At 40.2% G+C, this 25,768-nt stretch overlaps 1 protein-coding gene across 2 annotated transcripts in view; it reads right to left on the bottom strand.

The window, feature by feature from the left end:
• The window catches only part of GHR (growth hormone receptor), a 125,123-nt gene that overhangs the window by 10,732 nt on the left and 88,623 nt on the right, over positions 1 to 25,768 (bottom strand). For both annotated transcript variants that reach the window (XM_080372182.1, XM_080372181.1), the window contains exons 4-6: positions 5,829 to 5,958; positions 3,263 to 3,423; positions 2,142 to 2,320 (exon numbers count right to left, since the gene is read on the bottom strand). In XM_080372182.1, the coding sequence (XP_080228308.1) occupies positions 2,142 to 2,320; positions 3,263 to 3,423; positions 5,829 to 5,958 (470 nt within the window). The remainder of the gene's footprint in view (positions 1 to 2,141; positions 2,321 to 3,262; positions 3,424 to 5,828; positions 5,959 to 25,768) is intronic.

Genomic DNA, 25,768 nt, shown 5'->3' with positions numbered 1-25,768 from the left:
CTCTGTCTCGTGAACACCTGCTATATGAAGGTGGGGATTTTCTTGGTTTTAGGAAGTTTCTCAGAAAATAAATTTGATCCTCTTATCACTGTAACTTACTGTTATAATACTTTATTAATTAATGTTTTAGTTCTCTTTCAATTCATAATTTATCTATACCCAAGTAGTAAACGGACTGAAAAAAATGAACGCTATACATGAAAAATCAAACAGGTTCATCCCAAAACGTCTACAAAAATTACAAGTAAGTCTCAGTAAAGGGGAGACTTAGCAGAACTGAAGTACTACAAATTAATCCTTTCTATCAGTTTTGTATCAGTTATATGTAAAAGCATATGGTAAAGCAGTCAAAAATTATCCATTTTCTAAAAAACTAGTAATAACAATATAACTAGGCATTTATCTCTGTACTGCTTCAACACTCATTACGGAAGGTATTTGTAGCAAAGAATGCAAAGAGTTAAATTGTTGCTCCAATGCTGTTATTCAGAGTTCCATGATTGTCTTAGGCCAGAACAAGTTTTTGTTCAGAAATCTCTTTTTTTGTGCTCTGGTAAGTGACTCAGTGAATTATGTCATGGTTGTGCTCTTAAGCTGAAAGGCACAACAACTTACAATATATATGGCTGCAGTACAACATAATGTAAAGTACTACTTTTCTTGAGGCAATGACAGTATTCAGCCATTCCTTATCTGTTTTCTGAAAGAAGAAACACTGATCTTCTAGCCTTTGCTCTCCTGAGAAGAAATAGTCTCAAGGCATGCTGGAATTACTGATGGTACTGGAGCAAAACCAAAGCTTTATTAGGGTATTTATATGATTGATACCTAAAGGCTTATAAAAAAACATGTGCATTTTCAAAGAGGTTTCCGTATTGCCACCTGCTTTTGTAAATCCCATAAATACCCTGCAGATTTTCAAGTTCTTAAGGGGTATTGATTTACTACCTAAAGTTAGCTCATTTCATAGGCTTTAATACAGGCTATACAGTAAGTATAGCGTAAACCAGTATGGAGAGAAATTCAGACAAGCATTAGGAAAACTTATAGACATTATAGGCCTGTGTGGCTTAGTAGACTTAATAGTAAGGTGTAAGATAAACAGAAAATGCTAACATTGAGAAAGATAAAAGGTGAGAAGGTGTCCAAGGTCTTTCACAGATGAAGGCAGGCAAACCAGTTTGACTATGTTTCAATTGGTAAATTTGCTTTTTGCAAATTTGCCTTTTGTATATTAAAACAAACCAGTAATGTTAATAGTTGCTTTCCTTCTGTCAGTTAACTCAGTTAATAAGAAAGCAAATGAAGGGTTCTGCTTAAGAACATGAAGATGTTCTTAATGCACTGAAATGGTGTTCAGGAAGTGTTCTCCATATGCAAGTACGTCACAACACACTGGCACTTAGCCTGTCCATTCAGGTAAGCTGGGTACAGCTTCTTGACCATAACAGGAAAACTAACTGCTCAAGAACTTAATTGATTTTCAAAAAGAAAACTTAAAAAGATTTGGGGTATATGTATTTTATATTTCCAAGGACTATCCATATAGTCACAAATTTACCATTGCTGTCTGGTATGAAATCTGTATGCCTTATCTATGTTGCATTATTTTTACTTCCTTATTGTATTTTAAGTTATAACTCAAAGCTGCTTTTTTTTTTTTGTTTTGTTTTGGTGTTGTTTGTTTGGTTTTTTTCAATCTACTGAAATGATAATTATAAATATAGGAACTAAAGGTACCCTGAAGAATCTTGGACTGACATGGTGACATTTTCCAAGCAAAATATTCCTGTTCCAACTACTAAAAATACCACGCACTGTTTCAAATAGCTGTGGTTTAGGAGAACAACAGAGAAATATTTTATCCTTGAAAACACTTCTATGGATGTTTGTGTACTTTCTGATCTAACACAAGGATTTCAGGGTTTGTAATTATCATCCTGCATGCCAACTATCTTGACACATTGTTACAATGTTTGCTAGAAAACTTCAGAAGAATATAGGTATGTTGTTGAAGACTTCAGGTATCATCTAATTAGCAATTACAAGCCTGTTGCTTTTCATAGTAGTACAGAAGTGTTAGGGACAGAACAAGCCTGCACTGTACTATGACTATTGTATAATAAATATTTGCTTCATACCTCCTTCCATTTTGTCTCATTAACTTCTTTGTACTGCAATTCATACTCCAGAGTAATCCATCCCTTCTGAACATCTGCTGTTGGTGGTGGATCCCATCTTACCTGGATATCCCCATGGATCCCAGTCTGACTAGTATTTAGCAGAGTCCAGTTAAGGTGGACAGGGGGATCAGGTAGTACTGTTTAAACAGAGTATTTGGAATAAAACAGCCAGTTTTCAATGTGAAATGATCATTCTTACTACACACTGTTAAATGATTTCAAGACTAAAAAAGCACATTAACTACATATTTGCTGATTAAAATCTAAAATGACAAAAGTCACTACATTTGGTACCAAGGCAGCCTGCCATTCGCAGTAGACATGCTCTGCATGAATCTCACCCAAGTGACTAATAAAGAATATGAAGAATGTATTAACTATTACACTACATTTCCCAATAGCAGTTTTTAAAACACTGAGACACAATTCTCCACCAACATTTAAATATAGAGTTCTCACTAGAAATAAAAACAATAACTGGAGTAACACAAAAAGGGAAATTAAATATTTAGTAAGTAATATAGAAGTACATTGAAAAACTATGGTATCCGAAAAATTTGTCTAATTTTGCTCAGTTGAAGAAAAGACAGCAGTGGGTATTGTAGTCACTTGCAGGAATAAATTAATCACATAGGTATACACCACTGCTCTTAACAACTGGCAACATCTGCAATGTCCCGGACAGTCATAATTCATACTGTAATAAATACAAATTCTAGTTTAGGAATGCTAAACATCTTGATTCTGTAGATAAGTGTTGATTCAGGGACAAAAAACTGTTTGGTTCCAGAACTTTGCAGAATCAAGATTTTAATGCCATCCTGGGTCACACTGAACAAGTATTTGTAGCATCCATTAGAAAGGTCTCAGAGTGACAGCAAAGGCAAGCTCATCTGCACACTTTTGGGAGACCACTGGTATTCAGAAAGAGAAACCATGTATTTGCTTTTGTTTGTATTTCTTAGAAACTTAACTTTTCGGAGAGCGAAAATTTAAATACAGTGTTAATATGAAAGCTTATAGCATCACACCTATTGTGACAGAAAAACACAGAGATAAAATGCGTAATGGAAGCATACCTATTTCATCAACGCTGAAACATTTTTCATCAAATACTTCATCTTTATTGGCAAGCTTAACACAATATGGTATCCAAATAGAGGTGTAGGATGTGTTGAAGTAACAGCTATTTTCTCCTGCAGTGATATAATCAGGGCATTCTTTCCAGTCCTCATCATTCCTAGAATGACAACAAAAATGTAATATACGTGAGAGAGAGAGATTTACAGATCTTACAAAGTACAAAAGTACAAATTACAGAAGTTACAAGACACATTATTGATAAGTCATAACTTACATGGAAGTGAGAAAAATATGTCAGTATTGATTGTAATTTACAATGAAACCAAACCACTATCCAAGCAACCTGCATAAATGAATTGAGGTTCTCATGTAGTGTCAGCGGCATTTCTATGCTTTGGATGGTGCTTCAAAAGAACAGTCAGAGAGCACATCTTGCTACGCTGGTAGGTGCTAATGACTGAGGTAAATTTGATATGCATTTAAGCAACTGCTATTCAGGCAAATGCAGGAAGATAGCCATCTACATAACGATGTCTGAAACAGTGAAAGCCAGTCCTTATGGCAGATCAGTCCTGCACCAACTGCACAGTCAAAGACAGGGGAGTGAGTTGCTCTGGGGCACCGAATTGGGATGTAAGCACTGGAGCATTTATTGCTCACCCAGGGAAGTGCCCGAGGGTGGATGCTGCAAGAGACTCGGCACAAACCAACCCAGGACTGCAGGATGTGACAAAGCGAACAGAAATACAGTGCTCTAAGTAAGGAAGGGCTACGTTCCTTGGGAAACAGAACTTCTAAAACACAGGCTTGGAACTACTGGCGAGAACCCTTTTTGTTCAAAAATTCATAATGTTCTCTGTAAATAAAAGAACTGCAGCAGGAAACACCACATTCATTTAATCTCTTACAAAAAGACAAACCAGCGGAGTTATAAAAAGTGCCCTGAACTCTCAGACTGAGAAACACTGCTACTTGTCATTTTAATGTGTCCAAGCTAAAACTACTCACCAGGTTCAAAACTAAACAAGTCTTCAATTAAAGTAAAGTGGCAATGACCAAATTGTTAGAAACAGTCTACAGGAAAAGTGACAGACATTTATTCAGTATTTCTGAAGTCACTTTAGAAAAAAAATGATCTCATAGTGAACATGTCTGCTGTTGCTATTCTTTGATACTATCTCTCAGCCCAAACAGGGATCTTTTAAAAAATTACTGTTGTGGTCTGTTAAAAATATATCGTAAGTGCCTTTTCTTACCAAGAGCCAATGAAGCTGTACAGAAGGAGAAGCTAAATCAATTATGCCAAGTGCAGCCTTCAATACTGGAGTGGGTGCTTAAGAAGTAAAAAGGCAGATGCTACATAAATTAAGAAGTATTTCTTCCAATAAGCACTGGTTTTGTGCTTAGCTGGTGAGACCAGACACTTTTTCTAAAGGAAGTGCTGTAGCTCTGCCAGAGTTAGGACTAGATACTGACAGTTAAGACACTATGGCTTGTGTTAAGTAGGAGACTGGGTTAAATGATAAATAAGAGTTCAGTTCTGAGCCTTAAATATGCTTGCATATTGAAACGAAACAGAAATATTTTTAATGTGGATGTTGAACTCACATCTTTTACTGAGGTATTCTAATTTCCAGGACAAAGATTTAATATGTCGTTGGCTCAACCTGCATGGTACTGCTTTATCATAGTTTAATTAATTTCTAAAGTTTGTACCACACGGTACATGCCACTGACAACTGTCAACTAAATATTTAAACTTAAATAGTGGTTTTAACTTGGATCCCTGTATTTCTGAGAGGTCTCGGAAGAGTAAGCAAGCCAGCCTTGCCACTAGGCTTAAGTTTTCTAAGCAACTGTATCATCACAAGTAGAAAGTGTCTGTAGATTCCAAAAAGGTTGAAAACCAATATATTAAAGTGTATAGGAACTCACACCCTCTTATTCCTGTGAACAAAAGGCCTATTTTCCTTGATAGCCTGGTAATCTCTATGACCTCTTTCAGGCTAATCATTGTAACAACCTGAAAATTACAAAAGCTTAAGTGGAATGTGAATCAGGATTTATCAAGGCTCAATGAAATGAAATCCCCAGTCTCAGAGCCGCCTTTTCACCTGGATGTGCACATTCAATCTAGCAACTGATCAATGGGAGCTTTATAAAATTTAATACAAATTTGAAATGGGCTTGTATCCAAACTCCACATATGAGCATAGGTATAAGGAATCTCACAGTTGCAAGTTAGGTTGGTAAGGAATAAACTTAAGCTCCCTGTTAAAAACTCATTTTCCAAGCCATACAGTTTTCAGTTTTGGAATCTGCAACCTGGACCTATATCTATTAAGAAGGTATTCTTAAATATCTGCCAAGTAATGCTTGTCACTGCAGATTGCCTAATAATGAACAAGAAATTTTGACACTGAAAAATATGCACTTAAACCACAGTTTTATGCCCTTAAAACCAGTGTGGCTCATACCATAACAAAAAATTAACAGCAATGAGCTAACAGGCACAGCATTCTCTGTCTTTTCCTCTTTCTTTTGTTCTTTCTGTATTATTACCTTTTCATGTACAATAGCTGTATTGTTCCTGGAGCAGTGAGGTTATAAAAATTTCCATCAGTCCAATAACATGAAAATGTCTCCAGTTCAGGTGATCTGCACGTGCTGATTTGCGGCCACCGCAAAAGGTCTGTCAGGAAAAATGGCAGGGGACAGAGGGGGACGCATTAAACAAATCCATAAACCAGATTAACATGGTGTTAAAATGAAACCCAGCATTTTCTAATTCCTTATGTACAATAAGGCAACATTTAAATTCTTTTTATGTGCATATATGCAGATGACTATATCTGTAGGAAGCCAAATTTGAAAAATGGGTCAAGCTGTCTTTTGTGCAGTGTAGAAGTGTTAGTATCACACACAGTGTGGGCATCTGCCAACCCTGCAGCCTGTAGCTGAATAGAACAGAATAGACTATTTCAGTTGGAACTGACCTACAATGAGCATCTAGTCCAACTACCTGACCACATCAGGACTGACCAAAGATTAAAGCATGCTGCTAAGGGCATTGTCCAAATGTCCCTTTAAAGACTGACAGGCTTGGGGCGTCCATCAACCACCTCTAGGAAGCCTGTTCCACTCTCTCGGTGAAGAAGTGCTTCCTGACGTCCAGCCTGAGCCTCCCCTGGCGCAGCTTTGAACCATTCCCGCGTGTCCGTCACCGGATCCCGGGCAGAAGGGATCAGCACCTCCCTCCCCACGTCCCCTCCCCAGGAAGCTGCAGAGAGCAGCGAGGTCGCCCCTCAGCCCCCTTTGCTCCAAACCAGAGGAGCCCAGAGCCTCAGCCGCCCCGCGCAGGCCGGGCCTTCCCGCCCTCCCACCAGCGCTGTTGGCCTCCTCTGGGCGCCTTCGAGGACCTTCACACCCTTCTGAAATGGCGGGGCCCAGCACCGCGCACAGCACCCGGGGTGAGGCCGCACCGGCGCTGGATGCGGTGGGATAATCACCTCTTTTGACCATCTGGTTATTCTTTATTTGATTAGTTCAGTACATATATACCCAAATTAGCCCAGCACTTGCTAAGTGTGGTGCTGCAGAACTTGGTACGATGCTAACCACAGCTTAGTATTCATCCAGCTGCAATGTGTGAACTCATCAGAGCAGCGATCTTGAATTGAGTTCAGGTTTGTGCGTATGACTTCGTGTAGATACAACATTACTCTGAGAAAGAGAAGGACCATTCAAAGCATGTGCCTGTTGCCACATACCACTTCTATATTCATAATTTCTGTTCTTTGACAAAACCGAAACAATGTAGGGCCATGAAATGACTGCTACAATTGGTCATCCTCATCAACCCTTATGAGAAAAATAAAAAACAAAAGTTGCGGGCATGACTCCTTGATTTCGAAGTACGTACTTAACTTTTTCCTAATTTTTAAGGGTCTAACGCCCATACTTCCTATTTGGCCTGGAAAGCTTTCTATGGGAGATCACAAGCACATGGAAGTGCCTACCTCTCTTCACTGACTACCTGGGAAATGTGATCGTTTATTTAAGAAAATGCCTCCATAATGCAATTAAAATGCAGGTATTAGTCCAGTGTTTATGACTGGTGAATTGATCCCTGGCCAGAGAATGACACGATGCTACCAGACTCTGCATGAGAACTTCTTTGCAAATATTTCTGCACTATCACAACTGTGAATATCCGAATTTCAGAGTAGACATAAGGAAGAGATTTTTTACAATGAGGGTGGTGAAACACTAAAACAGATTGCCCAGAGAGGTGATAGGTGCTCCATCCCTGGAAACCTTGAAGGTCAGGCTGGATGGGGCTCTGAGCAACCTGATCTAGTGTAAGATGTCCCTGCTCTTTGCAGGGGGTTTAGACTACATGACTTTGAAAAGTCCCATCAAAGTCAGAAAGAGTATTAAGGTACAGACATACAAACACACACACCAGATGCTTCCTCCTGCACATGAGGATTTTGCAGCTTTCCTGCATGTTGATTCCTTTATTTATAGCTCAGGCACAGCCACTCCACGCCACAGCAATTTGTATTTCTTGGGCTTAATGGTTCAAATTGTGTGCTTTGTATTACACACTGCCACGCATCCGCATCAGGCAGTAACTAATATGTGAGTATTATGCATTTCTGTTTTGATCATCCCGTATCACTGCCTCATTTCACACTTGGACATTGAGCAAGACCTGAATAAATGTATGTAAATAAGAGATTTTGTAATTTGGGTGGCTTACCCCCCAGCCCAATTTAGAATTTTTCTGGCCAACCTAAAATAACTGATGTTTGATGGGAAAGACTTAAACAGGAAAGTTTCTTTCTTAGCCAGCATGTTTCATTTCACTGAACTTTAAGTGTGTTTATTTTTTAAATTGGAACAAATTTTGAAATTAAATGTTGCAGCAAAAAGGAAAAAAAAATCACACTGTTCTTTTTCAGAAAATTTTGAAACAAACCATTTTGACTATTGTGCCTGATTTTTTTTGGTATGATACACAATATTTGACAGCTTTGGCTTAAACCCCAAAATGCTTTTGATTGATTTGAGCTTTTACATGTTTTTACAGCATACTTCGAAAAATTTTCACATCATAGAAATCTTCATTAAAAACAGCAGATGGTTGTGAAATTGCAAACTGTCGTAACACAGATCCAAAATAAAACAGAAGATTCAAGAACAGTATAATTTGTTAGATGTATGAATGTTCCAGATCTAAAACTTGAACTTTCTTTCCTATTTAATTGAAAAATCAAATAATTGTTTAAAAGCAAAACAAAAATAAATGAAATTTTGTGCCTTTACTTCAAAGACATAAGTAGAATTGCCTTGATTGCCTAATACCTATAATCAACAAGATATAAGTCTCTTCTTCTATAAACAGATGGTGTGCAAGGAAGTACATGTTACGGCGTTTCCTGTTTCTACCCTCAGATACATGCATCAAGACAAATATAGCTATTTTTACTGAAACAGGTTAAAAATTTGAGAAAATGATATACTGGAAACCCCTCCTAAATTAGAGTATTTCTGTTGATGCCTGTGCCATGTTTTTTTATAGCTAGAACATACAATATTTAAAGCCCATGCAAACCATGTCCTCATATACAGAGGTAAATAAAGTCGCACTGTCACTTCTTAACATGATGAAATGAATTCATTAACATGAAATGAATGGAATCAAACTTCACTTGCATTTTGAGAGGTCCAGCAGGATCTTAGATATAGGCTCTACGATGTCTTAATAATGAATTCTGTTGATTTCACCAGCTTTATATACAAGTTAAATTAAAGACTGTAAGACATACAAACTTTTCAGGGAAAATGGATCATAACAAAAGCCAGAAGTGGTATCAGGTACGATGGAGAGGATTACTGATACACACAGAATACAGCTTAAGACTTGGCCCCTTACACCGTCACTTCAGAGGAATGTATCCCTAAGGTCCCACTTACTTTTCCACTTCTGATGACAGGACTCTTAATTCTTTGTCTCACAGGTGCTCCTTCAACAGTCACAAGAATTTTTGAGCAGGGAACAGTTTTGTTTGAGACTCTTATACTGTTGGTTTATGAGTTTATACATACATACATATATATATATATATATATTTATATAAAGTGACCAGTTCAATTTGTAAGAAAAATTATCTTCTGATTGATTGTTTCCAGTTTCTATGTCAATTTCCAGCCTTCAAAACTGCAGGCTTTTGTGACTGACTGGAGGAAACTGTCATACTGACCTGTACAACCCTTGGCACTCTTGGGGTAGATCTGAATTCCTTGTTTCCCACACAAGTCAATTATCAATGTTGTACACCCTGTGTGAGCTCCATCTCCTGAACAAACCTTAACAGAATGTGATAAATGAACACAATAGCTCAGCTGAATGCATTTAGGCATAAAGGCAGCAGGGTACTGAAAGAAAGTCTGTCAAACTGAGATTTTAAATAGACTAGAAAAGCAAAACAAAACATGGATACACACTTGCTCTTTCCCTACCCAATCCAGCAAGTTCTAGACAAACCGTCATGAATAAACCCACTTGCTTCATTCAAGATAATGCCTTGGCTGAATATGCAGATTCAGCAGTAGAAAACATGGAAAAACCTGCTAAATCTATGGCTTCCACTGTGACTACTAGGAAAGTTTAGTAGAAAAGTTCCTAATCTTGCCCCTGGATTTAGCTAAACGTAAATGTTCAGCTGCCAAAACTGTGCTGCAAAAGAGTAAAATCTTCTTGCATTCTGCTCACATTATGCTATAACCACAGATTAACCATGGTCCAAACTTTGGCTCAGCCAGAAGAAACTGTGCCAAAACAGTAGCTAAAACAATTCTGCAGTTTACAGAAAGAATCATGAATGCAGATGTGCTATCTTTTCTGCTTATATTTGTTTGTGGGTCACTAGCCTACAGTTTTCCATTTAGCGTAGTTTCAATATTATATATTCTTTAATTTTTTTAAAAGAGAACACAGTATTGTAACTGCAGTTTACTGGAAGTTATATAGAGATGGACTTCAAAGCAAAAGAATACTAAAATCTAGAGGTAGCAGAAAACCAATTCCTTCAGAGATTAGGTCCTCTCATGTTTGTTTTTTGTTTTTTTTTTTTTTTCTTAAAAGTCCCTCTAATAAAATTTAATTTTAAAGCGAGCTAGCCTTAGAGTGTGGAAGAGCAAGGAGCTGAAGTTTATAACTGAGGTGTAACAAAATAGGTTATCACTGTCTTGGGGAAAGTCCTGCTGCCACCAGAGCTCTAGTACTTCTGTGGGAGCAATGGTGGAGCAGTACACAAGTTGTACAGAAATGTCTCTTACTGGTATGGGACTTAGGTAGGTGAAATAATAATGAGGATATGAATGATCAAAAAATCCCAAGCTAACTAAACAGAAAATGAAAAAGAGGGTATATTTTTGCTGAACAAAAGGAATTATTTCTGATTCTGGTAATTTTAGGAGGTTTATGTAGAATTATCAGTTATCAGAACTTACGATACCTACCAAACCTAGAGCAAACAAAGTTACAGAAGAGTAACATGTCCCCCTATGCAAATCAATGATAGAAGAAACCTTACGCAACAGTATATCTTAATATAATCCATTCTCAAAGCATACACAATGCGTCATTGCTAGAACTTAATAGAAAAAGATGGAAACGTAAACAGGGGCATTAACTACATTTAAAATTAGAAACAGTTACGAAGATCTGCTGTGTTATTTAGTGTAGCTCAGATTTGTGCACTGAAAGTGAATGCTCTGTCAATTAGGATCTGCTCCCAGATCCACCAACCTCAAAAAATATCGGGCAATTTATTTTAATAAGGGCAGGTTGATTCCGCTGGTACCAGGAAATTCTGATTTGTCCAAATTGCACAGCACATGAACAATATTTGCTGCCAATGGATGACATTTTAAACAGGTACAGCCTAGTACTAATAAATTGTCAGACATCACATATATGGAGAGTGGGATGCAGCAAGCTGAGACAACAGCCAGGTCACTTCCTCATCAGTCTGCTTGTTAGTCTGACTCAGCTTTTGCTCTAGGTACAATCTGTCCATGAAGGGCCAAGAGTAAAGCTCTGGAACAACATTTTTGGGAAAAGAAGATAATTTCATACCAGTAATAAATGAAAATGCTTCTACATGAAGTACTCAACAGAACGAAAGCAAAGTTTAAAAACTCTAAGATGCTATATTGCAGGGAAAACTGATGGGAAATGCTTCAGTATATATATTCAGTATATATATTCAGAAAATATATATATTTTCAGTATAAGAATATTTTGGGGCAAGTCTATATATTGTAATAGTTCTTGATAAATAACAATGTTTTGCTGAGGAGTATGAAAGAAGAATTTATGTTCACCTCTGCATTGAAAAATATTTTGGTGATGCTACTTCAAGCAATAATATGTAGGCATCACTGCATAACAGATGTGAGGTGTGCACAAGTGTTTTGGGGAATGCCAGAAGGATTTTTTAGCAAGTTTGCAATGCAATCAATGAACAAACCCCCAAAACCAACAGCAAAAATGCCCTGGAGCTTGGTAACCGAATGAAGAGGCAATGGATCTTCTCTTTCAAGTTGTTCTCTTTCAGAAAAAACTTCTCCCTTTTTCTGTCAAGCGAGATTAGTGTAATTAAAAGCCTTGCAGAAGCAGAGCTTTTCCACAGCATCAAAGTCCAGTGACTGTGCTACACAGTCCGTGCTACTGAGCATCCACAGAACAGAAACTGATGTGGCTCTACTGACGTGACATCCATAAGGGTACACACAAAAAGTAAGCAAAAAAAAGCTCAGGACTGGGGGAAAAACGATCACGCAGTATTACTCAGTACTACTGCCCACCAGACAGTACACGGATGAGCAAGAATGTGGACATGTGCCATGCTCCATGGCCTTTGGCATGTGCTTTCCAAATCATGCCCTCCCACGCGCAGTGGTGGAATCACAGGGTTCCTGCTACAGGCAAGCCTTATCAGCTGGCCTGCCTGCATAAACAATGCATACAGGGAAGCAGAGCCAGAGGTGACAGCATTTGTAAATGAAAGGCAGTTGATGTAACAAACTCATTTCCAATTGTCTCTTAACTACTTACATAGTTGTAATTCGATCGAAATTACATTTTCAAGAAAGTATGTATAAAAATAGTAATGAATGATGTTTGTAACTGTGATGGTCATTGCTGTAGCTGTTCAGTATTGACCAATGTTATGTGGTAGGGCATATGAGGAAATATGGAAGCACAAACGAGGTCCAACTGGGCAAACAGTATGTGCAATACGCAAACATCACAAAAGGTCTTCCATGCCCTTCTCAGAGCAAACAAATTCTACAGCACTGACAAAAATCTCCAACACCCTTCTTTCTCCTCCACACGTACTAGCCATTTCCAGTCTGAAGCCCAGTTCAAAGTTAACAGCTGTCTAAAAGCAAACCCATTGCTCACCATCATGTGACATAATAAAGTCATCACACAGAGGTGAGGGGATGTCCTAGCTGAGACACAGCTGCTCTGAAGCCACCTGACATGGGTACTCAGAACCAGGACCAACATTTTCCAGAAAGACAAGCTGAAGTATAATCCAGCATCACCTGAACAGCTCCAAGCTGACACCTCCCCAGATTCCAAGAGGAAAATACTCAGAGGATCTGGGGAGTAAGACTGTTCAGTGTGAACCCAGGTCAAGAACTGAAAATTTATAATTGCCTTCATAGAAAAGTCACGCTAGGGCACATCTTGAACGCTCCTGACTAAATCTGACAACTCACCTCCCTCATTTCAACATCAGCTCATTTCCTATAAACAAGAAGCTGTGCAGAGGGGGCACCTCGACAGCACAGGAGGGAGCACTCACGCAGGATAACCATGTTTTGATCCGACCAGGGGACAGAGGGTGCCCAAGCCCTGCGGTGGCCGGGGCGAGCAGAGCCCTGCTGGGCCCGGTGCTGCAGTGAGCGCATCCTGCGTCAGGCGGCAGCAAACGGCTGCGCAGCGGCGCCAGGAAGGCGAACAGACGCGCCCGTGCCAGAGCAACGTGAGTGTTTTTACAAAGGAAAAGTTATCAGCACAGTTAGCATCGGCAGTGACAGTGGACAAAGGGAGCAAAAGCAGGGAGCAAAAGGTAAAGAAGGAGAAAGACACAGGAGGAAAAAAGGATGAGACAAGAAGACAACATGTTTGAAAGAAAAGCACGAGAGGACATGTACGACAGGAGGACAGAAAAGGGTAGCAAAAGATGAGGTAAAGGCAGAAGAAACATACTGACGAACTGTAAATGAAATGTGGGAGCTGATGCAAACCTGCAATTGCTCTGTCACTCAGTTTAAATAGTGAGGATGACAATTTCTTGGCCAGGCACATACATATCATGATAGTGTAGAGAAAAAATTGCATGTCTGGTATCACCCAAAAGAGATACTGAGGTTAAGAGGCTGGAGGGGAAAGCAGGTAGCTGTAACGACAGTCTGAAAAGAAACAAGCAAGCAATGACGCAGTGCACCCATGTTTAAGGACACCTGCAGAATAATGACAGCGCAACAGAAAGACTGAGATCTTCCTCACAAATCTAAGGTTTCAGTCATGAGGTCCGCTATAATCCGTGCTCCATAAAAGCAGAGCTGTGAATTTGCCAGGTTTTGTTAGACAGCCACAGCTGTGTATTGTCAATTACCAATGACACCATGTCCCAAACAGTATGTCATCACTGAAACAGTGCTGGTTATGTACAGATGCATCCTGATGTTTCTTACTTATTCCCCCTCCACACCCTCATTACATTTGAATGAAGTAACTCCTGAGGACCTCAATCTGGCCTTGTTCTTAACATTTGGTCCTTTTAATTCCCGCTGCTTTTGGGAGACCAGAGTCAAGTTGTAATTTCTTGCACTTCCCATTGTTGAACTTTAAATCTACTTCTGGCTTCTGCAGACTTTAACTATTCCTCAAAATAAGGACGGCCTGATTTATGTGCAATAACACTTGCATACGTAACAGAAAAATCCTACTTTGTACTCTACAGAGATTTTAATGGAGTACAAGTCATCAGTCTCCATTTGAAATTTGAAGTAGAATTTGGTGTGTTTTTTAGTCAAGTGAAATGAGTAAACGAAAAATGCCAGTTCTATCCACAGAACTGATTGTCTTTGAAGGAAACTCCCAAAAGTCAGCAGCGATCTTGTTCTTCAGTCCAGGGGGAAGTTCCCAGTTACAGTCACCATATATCAATATAATGACTAAGGAGACAAAAAAACATCCAGAGGCTGTTACTAGCAGGATCATTTGTTACCTTCCACACCTGGAGTGAAATCCCAAGGGACACTACTGACCTGTGATTTAGAGACAGAATAAGAGTACAGGCACTGAACAAAAGTTGAGCCCTCAAAGCAGTTTGGGGAGTTACCTTCCATACTTGGTGACAGTGATGACTGAAAATTCTGTGTAGCTTTGAGTACCTCAAGACTGAAAGTCAGGCTGATTCTTCACAATTCTTCACGATGAGAACCAGCCAATTATGTCTTTATAGAGACTGTGAAGTATATAGGGGCTTATACTGTATTTTCACTCTTTTTGCACATCTGGACCGTATCTTTTCTTGGATGCCAAAGAGAATTGAATTGATTTCAGTATTTTAGAACATTCTGGCATGTAGTATTTCTCCTGTGCTTTTCAGAACGTCTGTTTTATTACTGTAGCCAGGATGTTTACTTGTTCAGTAACTCAGAGCTTTATTATTGCAATGAATCATGAACTATAAGTTACTGGTTTCAAAGAAGATGCAGTGAAATTTTAAAAACAAGCCAGAGAAGAATAAAATTATTGTCTTCTGCTCTATTAGTCCTCAAACTTAGCAAGAACCTGAGTCTTTGCATTTTTGCAGTGTTTGTGTTAAGAGCATCCTTTCTGGTGGATTTCAAAAGGAAAACTGCTGTGACAACAGTTCTGTCCCCTGCTTAAGTAGAGCTCTTGTAGACCTACCAAGATTGTCCTTTTTATAGTATTTATAAAGCAACAATCTCCACTCTTCACTGTCAGAAATGAAGCCAATATTGTGATACATCATGTAAAAATCCTGTTAATTTACAAACCAGTTTTCTTTGAAAAAAACGACCCATCCAGAGTACCAAGCTGTTCTCAAGGACATGACTAGACACAGATGCTTTGGATCCCACCTGGACTCTTGCACATGGAAGGGAACGTATGTGACACATTTCAAGTTACAAACAGGGAGTATCTGATTGTTCTTCCCAAAATGGGAAGGTTGCTGAGCTGGATATATTTTAACTCACTCTGAAATTTAGGATGATGTAAATACCAAATGAGAGAGAAATCATGCCAATGATATTAGACTGATGGAATTAAGTTAGCAGTGGAAAACAGTGGAAAAAGTCCCCCCAGAAGTATTGGCGATTCAGCACTAGCATGAACAAAGCACTAGAAAACAGGCAAATGGGAAGCACTCGTGACTCAGAAGGGAGTTGAACTTAACAGAATAATACATATTTTCCTTCAGCTTTTATTTCTGTGATCTGGCTATAAGCCTAAAAGAATCTTCTGATCATCTGTATGGCACTGAGGGGCCTGAAAGTAAGCCTCTAGACTCATCCTCATTTTACTACTGCAGAGGAGATTTGGACAAAACAACCATATTCAAAAGCACAGTGGACAGATTTATAAAGGAAATATCTCTTTCTTTCTTTCTTTCTTTTTTTTTTCTTTTTTTTTTTGACAGACTGCCAAAAGTGATTTAAGTTTTATGTATCCTCTGCTGGACTTGACTTTCTCCAACACCCGTTCCCTCTTTGTGAGAACCGAGTGCTGTCAGTCCTGGGCTTCTTAGTCAGGGAAGAGTCACAGGCAGAGGTGGTGGTGGTGCTTTTCTTCTCAGTACTTAAAATACAGGCTCCAGAGATGCATTTGAAGTTTGATCACTATTGAAAAATGGGCCTTTCTCACTTGACTTGTTTCCCATCTTCCTGCAATGTCTTTTCATAAACTAGGTTTTTCAAGTAGCTACAAGAGGTGTTTAGAGCAAAGCCACGATTTTTTTCACTTGAAAGCACAGCCATTTCCTGACTGGACAAAACAAAGAGCAAATATTCAAGATAAATAAATATTCAACTAAAGACTAACTTAGGTCTCCAGAATTAGTGTTACATTAGTCTTTAGCAAGCCTAAGAAGACTCTGCTTCTGACAAAAGCATGGACTTTAAGGATGCTATGACATGGAGGGGCTCATTCCCCTGAGCAACATTCATGCAGAAACAATACAGTTTTCATGGTTTATTGAGATTAACAAAAGATTAATAGGCACTGTCAATAAGGGTACATCTAATGATTCTTTAAAACAATCAAGGAAACATAGGTCAGTCAAAAATGCTCTTACATACCATCTGTAATAGTATTTCCTTCTCCTGTAGAAGTTTTCCAATATGCATTTAAAGTCAGCAGGTTCTGGACATCCAGCTCACAATACATTAAGAGCTTTGCACATGCCCTCATTCAAACTATCGTTCAAATAGTCAAAATATCTCCCTAAATAATATAAAAAATCTCCCTAAAACTACTGTGACATATGCATTTCTCTGCTTTTTGCAATGGGAAAACTGGGGAAGAGTAGAGGTTTGTTATGCGAACCCCAACTGAGCTTAGAAAGTGGAAAGGAAGAACAGTTGCCAAAGCCAAAACGATTACTCAGAAAATCCTGGCACCCACAGCTTGCTTTACTGTGTCAGACACTGCATTGCCAGGCCGTTAGGAAACTCCATTTACATTCAGGTTGCTATCTATCTATCTATCAGATATTAATCACTGATATATGTGCTACAGATTGACACTAGGTATTACTACAAGATACACCTTTCCTGCTCTGGAGACCCTGTAGGTCTGGAAAGCCTGAAGGCAGGTACTGCTGAATTCAACTCCCTCACTGATCGTGCATCACCTCACTACTGGCTTACCTTTCCTTGTTCTCTTCATTTTTCTCTCAGTATCCTTCTGCTACTCTGTAAGTGTCAACAAATGCACCATTTAAGCTGGCAGTCATTCTGTTGATTTTCCTCCAATGCCTTTAGTAAGAGAAAATTGAGCTTACAACAACCCACGGATCACTTGTGTGCATTTAGCCAGATTTCTGTATCTTGACTACAGTCTTGGCAACTGTTATTCCACCTACACCCCGGCACAGTAAGTGAAAGAGTTTGCTACTCAGCGTTCAAGAATAAAGTTATAATCACACTATTTCTTCAGCAATAACTGCATGCTGTAATTATACAAATGACCAGAACTACATTTTTGGCACTCTTTTACTTCGATCCGATTCTTGATTATACACTAAATCGTATTGTCTCAGTTTATTTAGGCTAACACTGAATCTTGATGACCCTGCAGGGCCTGTGCAAGTTTGGAAAGGTGAGCTGAATTTTACATTATGATCTGTGTTTCAACAGAATTTGCCAGAGATGGCTGCAGATTCTTTACCTTGAGATTTATAGTGCTGAACCCCACATCTAACCTTTAAATATTCCTGTATTTTCAGTCACTTTAGATGTTAGGTTGAGCTACAAGCAGCCCAGAATAAGCAGGCAGAAAAAGGCAGAGGAAAAAAAAAGCACACAGAAAGAAGACAAAACCCCAAATCTGTGAACTTTAAATCTGAACGACACCTATACTTGGAAGCTGCTTCATTTTAAATGCATGTTATAGAAAGCAACTGCTAAACTGATTCTAAAAATGAACCTGAATTTTGTGACTCTTTGTATCCTGAAAAGCTGTATTTGCAACAAGAGGTTTGCTTTTGCCTGACTGTGTGTCAGAGTCGCCCATCCCCACGTAGGAAGGGTGTTTGATACCCCATGCAGGCACGTAGTTGCCCTGGCCCCCCACTTTGGACAGCCGCCACCTGTCCCTGGACACCCCGCCACAGCTCTGCACTGCAGCTACTGCCTCACACCACACAGAGTGGCGGACTGGGGTGAGGGAACACTTCCAAGCCAGTAAGGAACGGTTGCTCAGTGCCAAGCTGATGTCAAAGGTAAGAGATTCGAAGCCACCTACAAGTCTGGAGAGTGAGAGACAGCCTCACACAAACTTGTGGCACAAGGAAGGCCAGTGCTCCCTGCAGCCTTACTTGGTGGAACAAACACTTGGCTGAGCGCTTAGTGATTGTCAGAGAGGTCAGAAGCTATAGCAGGAGACTGGCTGGATAATTCTACATAAGAAGATAAGAACTTAAGATTTCAGTGACATCTATCTACCCATGAACAGAAAGCACACCTGCAAATATACATGTGTGGTGAAGTAAGTGACACCAGCTCTTCCGTATTACAGCACAGGTAATACTTATTGTGATTTTCCAGTCAGAAAATAAATTCTGAACAAACTGGTGTTTGCCTTAAGAATCAGCCCAGGCTCACTCACAAGCTGTCAGCAACCGTCAAAAGACCCCCATCTGAATCAAATGCTGATTCTTTCAGAAGATTCAATCTTTGTTATTCCACATAGCTACAAATTATTTTTTAATGAAAACAGACAAAAAGAAAGAGTAAAATCTTTCCATGGAAGGTTGACATTCAAGAAGCACATCAGAAAGGCAGAAGCTACAGCAAAATATTTGATCTCAAAAACCTCTCAACGGATGAAAAAAGACAAGGTAAAAGCAGTCTAGAATGTATTGCAACACTTCAGACCTACTTGCACTAGCTGGCATGCCCAAGAAGTGAACTCATCAATAAAAGCCCATAATGTTTGCTCTTCATCATTGATTTTGAGGCCAGAATGACCCTGAATAGTCAGGTTTACATCAACAGTTAATGTTCAACCCCGCAGACTGTGAAAAACACAGCTTTGTCTCCTAAAACACCGAAGTACAGACTCTACCAAAAGAACAACACTATTTCCACTAAAAAGCTCTTCCTCAGCAGATGTTCACTAGCACTGAATGCTGGCCACAATGCTGGACTAACCTCAGGAAGGCTGAGCTTAGCACTTCAACCTTGCTTGGATGCTTATTTGCATCTCTAGAGACAAATTCTTCAGCTTGCAATCCTGCTGGTTTTAGTGAGGCAAGTGTTACAGGGGTTGTCCCACGGCCTGCACAGCAGAATTGGAAGTCTCTGAGCAAGGCCCCGTTTGTGATTTCCAGCAGCCTCCTTTTATAGCTGGGCTAAAAGTAACACTAGATCAGGGAATGCAGTTATGCTTTGGAAAATATACCTAGAGAGGTTATCTTGATTGCTTCTGCCTACTCTGAAACACTCAGCACTGTGCTGCATATAAAGATCAGTCTCCAGAAGGAATATGCATCCAGAAGGAATATGCAAACTACTCAGGGGGTGTTTAAAGCTCAAGTCAGCATCAAAACCTGCGAAGTTTTGAGTATCTGGTGAACTTCAGTGTTTCTGTCACCTTGTTTATGTCAGTGGCCAAGACAACACTATACTGAACGACGTGAGCCACTGTACTCTGACAGTTACTCCAGAAATAAAATGCAAACATCTTCTGCTATGTCTGGACAGGATATGGTATTAGGATATATGATTAGCTACTGCATGTGGACCTAGCACATCACAGAGTCAGGTCCAAGATAATAAAAACACAAGCAATACTAGCTATTTTACTTTAAAAATAGGAAGAAACTGTTGGTAACTTAAGAAACATGAAAAGCTCTCTCTCTCCAGCTGCTCTTAGAGCTGTTTCTTTTGAACAGGTAAGCAAAAATATGGATCACATCTGACTAACAAATTAACCCTTACCGAAACAACAGAGAGTTGAAATACCTATCTGCTTAGTTTACTCTTCCCACCCCCGCCCACCCCCACCCCCCAACCTCCAAGCAGACATCTCCAGTAATGGTCCTTTAACTTGTAATATTTAAGCTCACCCTTCTCCCCTGAGGCAGAAGAGTAATATAATAAGCAAGAGGGACTGACACAGGGAGAGAGGCCCCAGCGGTAACACAGAAAATTCCCTGGTTATTTTACTTCTCTCTTCCCTCCCCTTCTCAGCAGCCAGCCAACAGACGCTATGGCTTCAGGACCTGGAGAAAAGAGACATACAGACATGCTCTTCATATGCTTTGTCCTGGTGAAAGCCTTCCGATGTTACAGCAGAAGAGAAACGGCAACAGCTGTGAGAAGAGTGGACAGCTGAGCTGTGAAGGGTTGCGATCCTGACAGTGCTCAGGAGCCACACTCCCCACGCAGCAGCATGTGGCCAGGATCAGCTCTGCAATGGATTTCTGAGTACACACTGCTGCTCTTGGGCAATGCAAACATAAAATTAACGGTGCAATTACAATCCACAAATCAGGAGCCCTTCTTCACACTTACAGGACCAGCAAAGAGTTTTGATATAACTGTCTTATGCTGTTCTATCATTATGTCAGGCTCCCAAGAACCTCATTTACACTGACCATGCTCAGTTTGGTCCCTTGGTTGCCCATGAAGGATCCAATGCTGTCAGGGATTTCCTTAAATATATCAAGATACAGCTAAGAAACCTAAACAGTAAATCAAATCACATCCTAAAATAATGTATTTGCATTAAACAGGAGGAATAGTATATACAATAGCTACAGGCTGGATAATCTCTTCGTGGGTTTTCTGCTAGTATCAAAGCAAGGGAGCACAGGAGTCTTTCCGGGCTGCAATCTGTTCTGTCTGATCTCTACAAACAAGCCTGGCATCTCTTCTTTAACAATCCCAGCACAGTGCTGTCAAAACTCTCCCCCGCCCCCTGCCCCCCTATGCTCCCCAGGGTGTTCTAGACATGTGTCACTGGTGTTGCCTGAAAGCCTTCCTTGTTCTGGGTGGGCTTTAGCACTTCTTTTCTCCCTGGGCTCCTTGGCATGCTTTCTGGTTGCAAAGACAAGGATTCTTGCCTTCTAACTTCAAAGGGCTTAACGGATGCCCCTAAGGAATGAGGTAATGAGGGCAGGTGCTCTGATCTGCCATCTGGAGATACCGATCTCTCCTCCTTGACTGCAGTTCAGTCAGATCCTGCAGCAAAAAACAGCTGGCCCTGCCACAGGAAGGAGGTCGCTCCCTCTTTTTCCAAGACTTTCTCTCTCCTCCTCCAAGAGCCTGTGTGACCAGGTGGTATGCTGGACCAGGGAAGGGAAACAGGCAACAGTTAACACTTTGGGGAAGAAAAGGAGTATTTTCCAGCCAAATTGGTTCCTCAAACCAGCTTCCCATGTCACTGCAAAAAAGCTTGTGCCAGCACGTGTGAGGCAGCAGTGAAGGTTTAGGAACAAGCAGCCAGGCACAGACAAGCCCAATTCTTGCACCGGCAATGAAGCTCTTATTGGTGGGAAAACCAAACCAAAACATCACCTTTGCTCCTTATGAGGTGCCTAAACCTGAGTGTCAGTGATTCTGCACATCAGAAAAATGATGTGAGGGCACATGGTATGGACTAAAAAGCTGAAGCAGAAATCCATTTGGTCCGTTGTCTTGACTTGTGGTGTGACTCCAGCACCATGAATGAGCACAAGACGGGAGAAGTCAGCTTGCATGGTCTGTACTTGCCACACATGGACTTATGGAGAGTAATTTATGGAGAGTAATTTATATTGATTAAATTAACCTGAAATTCTGGATAACACCTCTGTATTGATAATATAAACAGGTCCAGCAATTCTGGCTCTGACAAATCTGAGACAGGTGCATATTAAAGAAGAATAAGCAAGCCAGTTCAGGGAATACTAATAGCTAGAAGTTTTATACCAACTTACTACCCAGCTTTGCTTTGCTTGAAATTTGAAAACCAGAATGTATAGTTCTACCAGAAAGAATAAATGCAAATGTCAAATTATCATTAGAAAGATTAATTTCGAAGTATAAATTGTTCCAACAGAACCAGGAACCAAGAACATGGGAAATATTGATGTACACCTTATAAAATGTCCAGGCTCATTTCTAGATGATTAAGCTTGAAGTAAGCATCCAAATCAAATCACAACGTATCAAAGAAGAAAAAAGGGGAAAATATGGTAGTCAAGAGACTGCAGTTATAACTATAAAGGAAAACTGAAAAACTTCAGTAGTTTTTGGAACCTTACCTTAGCATGAGAGAGAAAATTTATCAGAAGATGGGAAGAGTGGTGAGAGTAGAGTGGGTAGACAGTGTCCACATGACAGAACAGAGATACATGCCAGAAACATGTTAAAATGTTTAGCTAAGAATGCCATCTGCTAAGTCTTCCCTTACATACCCTACAAAATCTGGTATTCAATCACTTGATGCTTTGTTATAATTTATTCATTTGAGGTGACAATCTTGGTATCGGGCACCTGTCTTTTATGGAAATCTCCATCTGAACAGTTCAGCTGTGTAGAAACACAGGTTAGAGAAAGTGGTTTCCTCATGCTGAGTATTGTGCTGTTTTTAATTTTGTAAAAAGCTTTTCAAATAGGAACGCACCATCACCTTGTGGAAATCTGTCCCAACGCCATCATGCATCATAGTGGCAGTGTGCTGCCCACCTTACCTTCCCCCACGCCCCACTCCAAGCCTAAGCCACAACCGTCTGTGGATGGAATGGTGACTCAAGACATCTTGCTGGTGTGCAAACATGACTATAAGTTGATTATCTTACTCCATAAATAGTGGACAGCCCAGGGCCTGTTGAGCTCTCCTGCATGGCACCAGGCTGCAGGCTGGGATCTCCCCTAGAGCAGGGACACCTCTCAAGGTACTTCTCAAGGTTGAGAGATTCCTTATCACAACAGATTCCCAGTCGGTGATTAATAGCATGCTAAACTGAAAGCTAAGTGACAAAAGGATTGATTGTGCACGTACAACCCTTTAGACATAAACTGTTACCTGAGTCTGGGACCAGGATCAGATCCAGCTGCACCTAGACTCCCCTCTGAGGAGGAGTTCAGGATGCAAAGGGGTCCTTTCTGAACGTCATGACTCAACCGGAGGGTCTCCCTGACAGTTTTGTCTGACCCTGTCCTCTGTGCAGTAAACATGTACCTTGCCATCGAATCTTCTCAAACCACTGCTGCATCTACCATTGAACTTTGTTAACTCACTGTTTTATATCAATAAAGTACATGATTGCTCCTCTCTTATAAATGAAGTGCATGACTCCATCTGCAACGAACATAATGAAAGGCTTCACATCATGCCTAAATTTGCACTGGCCCCCTGCATGGGGTATAACTGAACAACATGAGGTGCAGATACACCTAGTACTTTTATTAAAGTGACTGCTTATATAATGCTATTGTAGGTCAGCATAGGTCTCAGTCTGTTGGCTAAATGTGCTGTTACCTGAGCTGGGAAACCAAACCCAGGAGTGATCCCTTTTGAGTCCTGAGGGCACAGAACATGGTGACACATGTTGGAAATTCCTATGACAGTGTCAAAATGCTGACAGATTAATCTACACTTGGCCCTTGAACATCCCTAGTATGTCTCACCAATCTATAAATCAAATGTTCTTACAAGTCTTCTTCTTTTAGCAATCACTCAGCAAATATTTTGAGCTCAAATCAGGATCCTTTTTCTCATAAAAGTGCCAAGCCCTTTCGAAACCATGTGAACTGAGGAGCATATTAAAGTATCAATTGCTTAAGCATCTAGAAAAGCAGCACTACAAAAAAGAAGTCTTTTCTCTCTAATGCTGCCTAGCAGAAGGTAAGTCAAAGAGCCATTATCCATTACCACTGCAGAAAGCCTGTAAACTTCTTCCAAATAGCTGCTGTCACATTTGGAAGAGGTGGATTTGCATGATGTGGCTCTCTGCTCAGGTCTGCCTCACCCAGCTGCACTGTGTGACTTCAACAACAGAGTTAACTTCTGAGGATAAAACCACAATGGTACAGAGGCCAGGAGAGTACATATGCATACATGGACACACATATACGTCTCTCTTCCACCCGCTTCAGCAGAGGTGGAAAGAAAAGCAATTTCCTATCCTAAATGGTTTTCAGCTACCTAGGACTTCCCATCCTGGAAAAGGCAGTTTAGTAGGGAGATCCACAAAAGTAGAACAGATGACCTGGGATTGATTATTCACTGTGTCAATAAATGAATAAATGAATAAATAAATAAATAAATAAATGGGAGAGCTAAAGCAACTAGTGAGTAGCAGGTTCAAAGGAAATAAAGGATGAGCTTCCCCACTCGAGTTCAGAAAGTCCCTATTACATGGCATTTAGGATCCTAACATTTTTTACATCTGTATGCTCAAGAGGAGATTTGTCAACTTTACAGGAAAAAATATTCAAAGGTTTTAAATATCAAGGCATCACCTCTGGCTCCATTCCCTCCCCCACCCCCCCATCCCCCACCGCCAGAGACACATCACTGGAGGAATGCTGAATCTCCAGGGCTCGCTCCATCCTTCTGCTCTTCACTGTGCGTTTGGTAAGCAACTACTGAAGATACAGGAGATAAGATACAAGGGTAAAGGGATTTTAAGTCTTCCTTGGCTTACTGTTTTAAAATCCTTTTGAAAAGCGAAGCCTGCAAGGAAGACAGACATCAGTATCCATCAGTGGTGGATATTTAAATATTTAAAATATTTTTTCTACTACAGAAACTGATTAAACTTTATTTCATCTGTCAGCCTAGGCTTGTCATCCATGATACAAACTTTCTCTTCTACTTCTAGTCAAGAAATCCTGGGCAAGCTCATGTCAGTTCATAGCTCTGTGATAAAACTGCTATTCCATTTTACTGCCCCAAGGAAATCTGAGCTCTGTATAATGTATATACGGAGAGCTCAGAAAGAGGAGTACGGCAAGGGTGGTAGCATGAAACTGACTGTTTCAAAAGGTGTGAAGTCCTGTCCTCTTCTCTTGAACTCTGTCCTGTCTCCTGTCTATAAACAACACTCTCAGGCTCCCTTACAAGTTACTATATAACCACCAGTCTGGGAGTGTAGCCAAGCATGGGGCGGTCTGTGCTACATCCCCTGTTTAGTCCATGGGCAAAGGTGATTTCTTCAGTCTTTTTATAAACCAAGGCAGAATGCTGTAAGGGAGGACATACCAAACCGTAAGGAAAGGCAGCTGAATAAAGCCCTTCAACACGTAGTCATTTAGCACCCATATGACGGATACTCCTGACACTGTGAAAAAAACTCCTATTAATGTCTCGGTTACCAGAATGCATACAGCATTCATGGTGGTTTTTAGCTTGCTCCCCAGGCAGAGCTGTGAAAAGCAACAGTGACTTGAAGAACTGAAAGAACAGAGTATTTCCTGACCTTCTGCCATGTGCTTATTCTGCTGCTGCTGAATAATGGGCCATATATGATTTATTTAAAGAACTGTGCTCATGTTTATCTGAGGAGACCCTTATTGCTGGCTTGAGGATGCACTAAATCCTTGAATGGGTGACATAGGGAGTGTGCTAATTGTCCAGGCACAAGATATGATAATGTTAACTCGAAGATATACTAGGTCCTTGAATGGGAGTGTGCTAGTCGTCCAGGTGTGAGATATGTTAATAA

Source organism: Falco punctatus (genome assembly GCF_963210335.1).
Source record: "Falco punctatus genome assembly, chromosome: Z".
Classification (NCBI taxonomy): Eukaryota; Metazoa; Chordata; class Aves; order Falconiformes; family Falconidae; genus Falco; species Falco punctatus.
The sequence above is the reverse complement of the archived record's forward strand: the minus strand, read 5'-3'. Positions and strand labels throughout refer to the sequence as shown.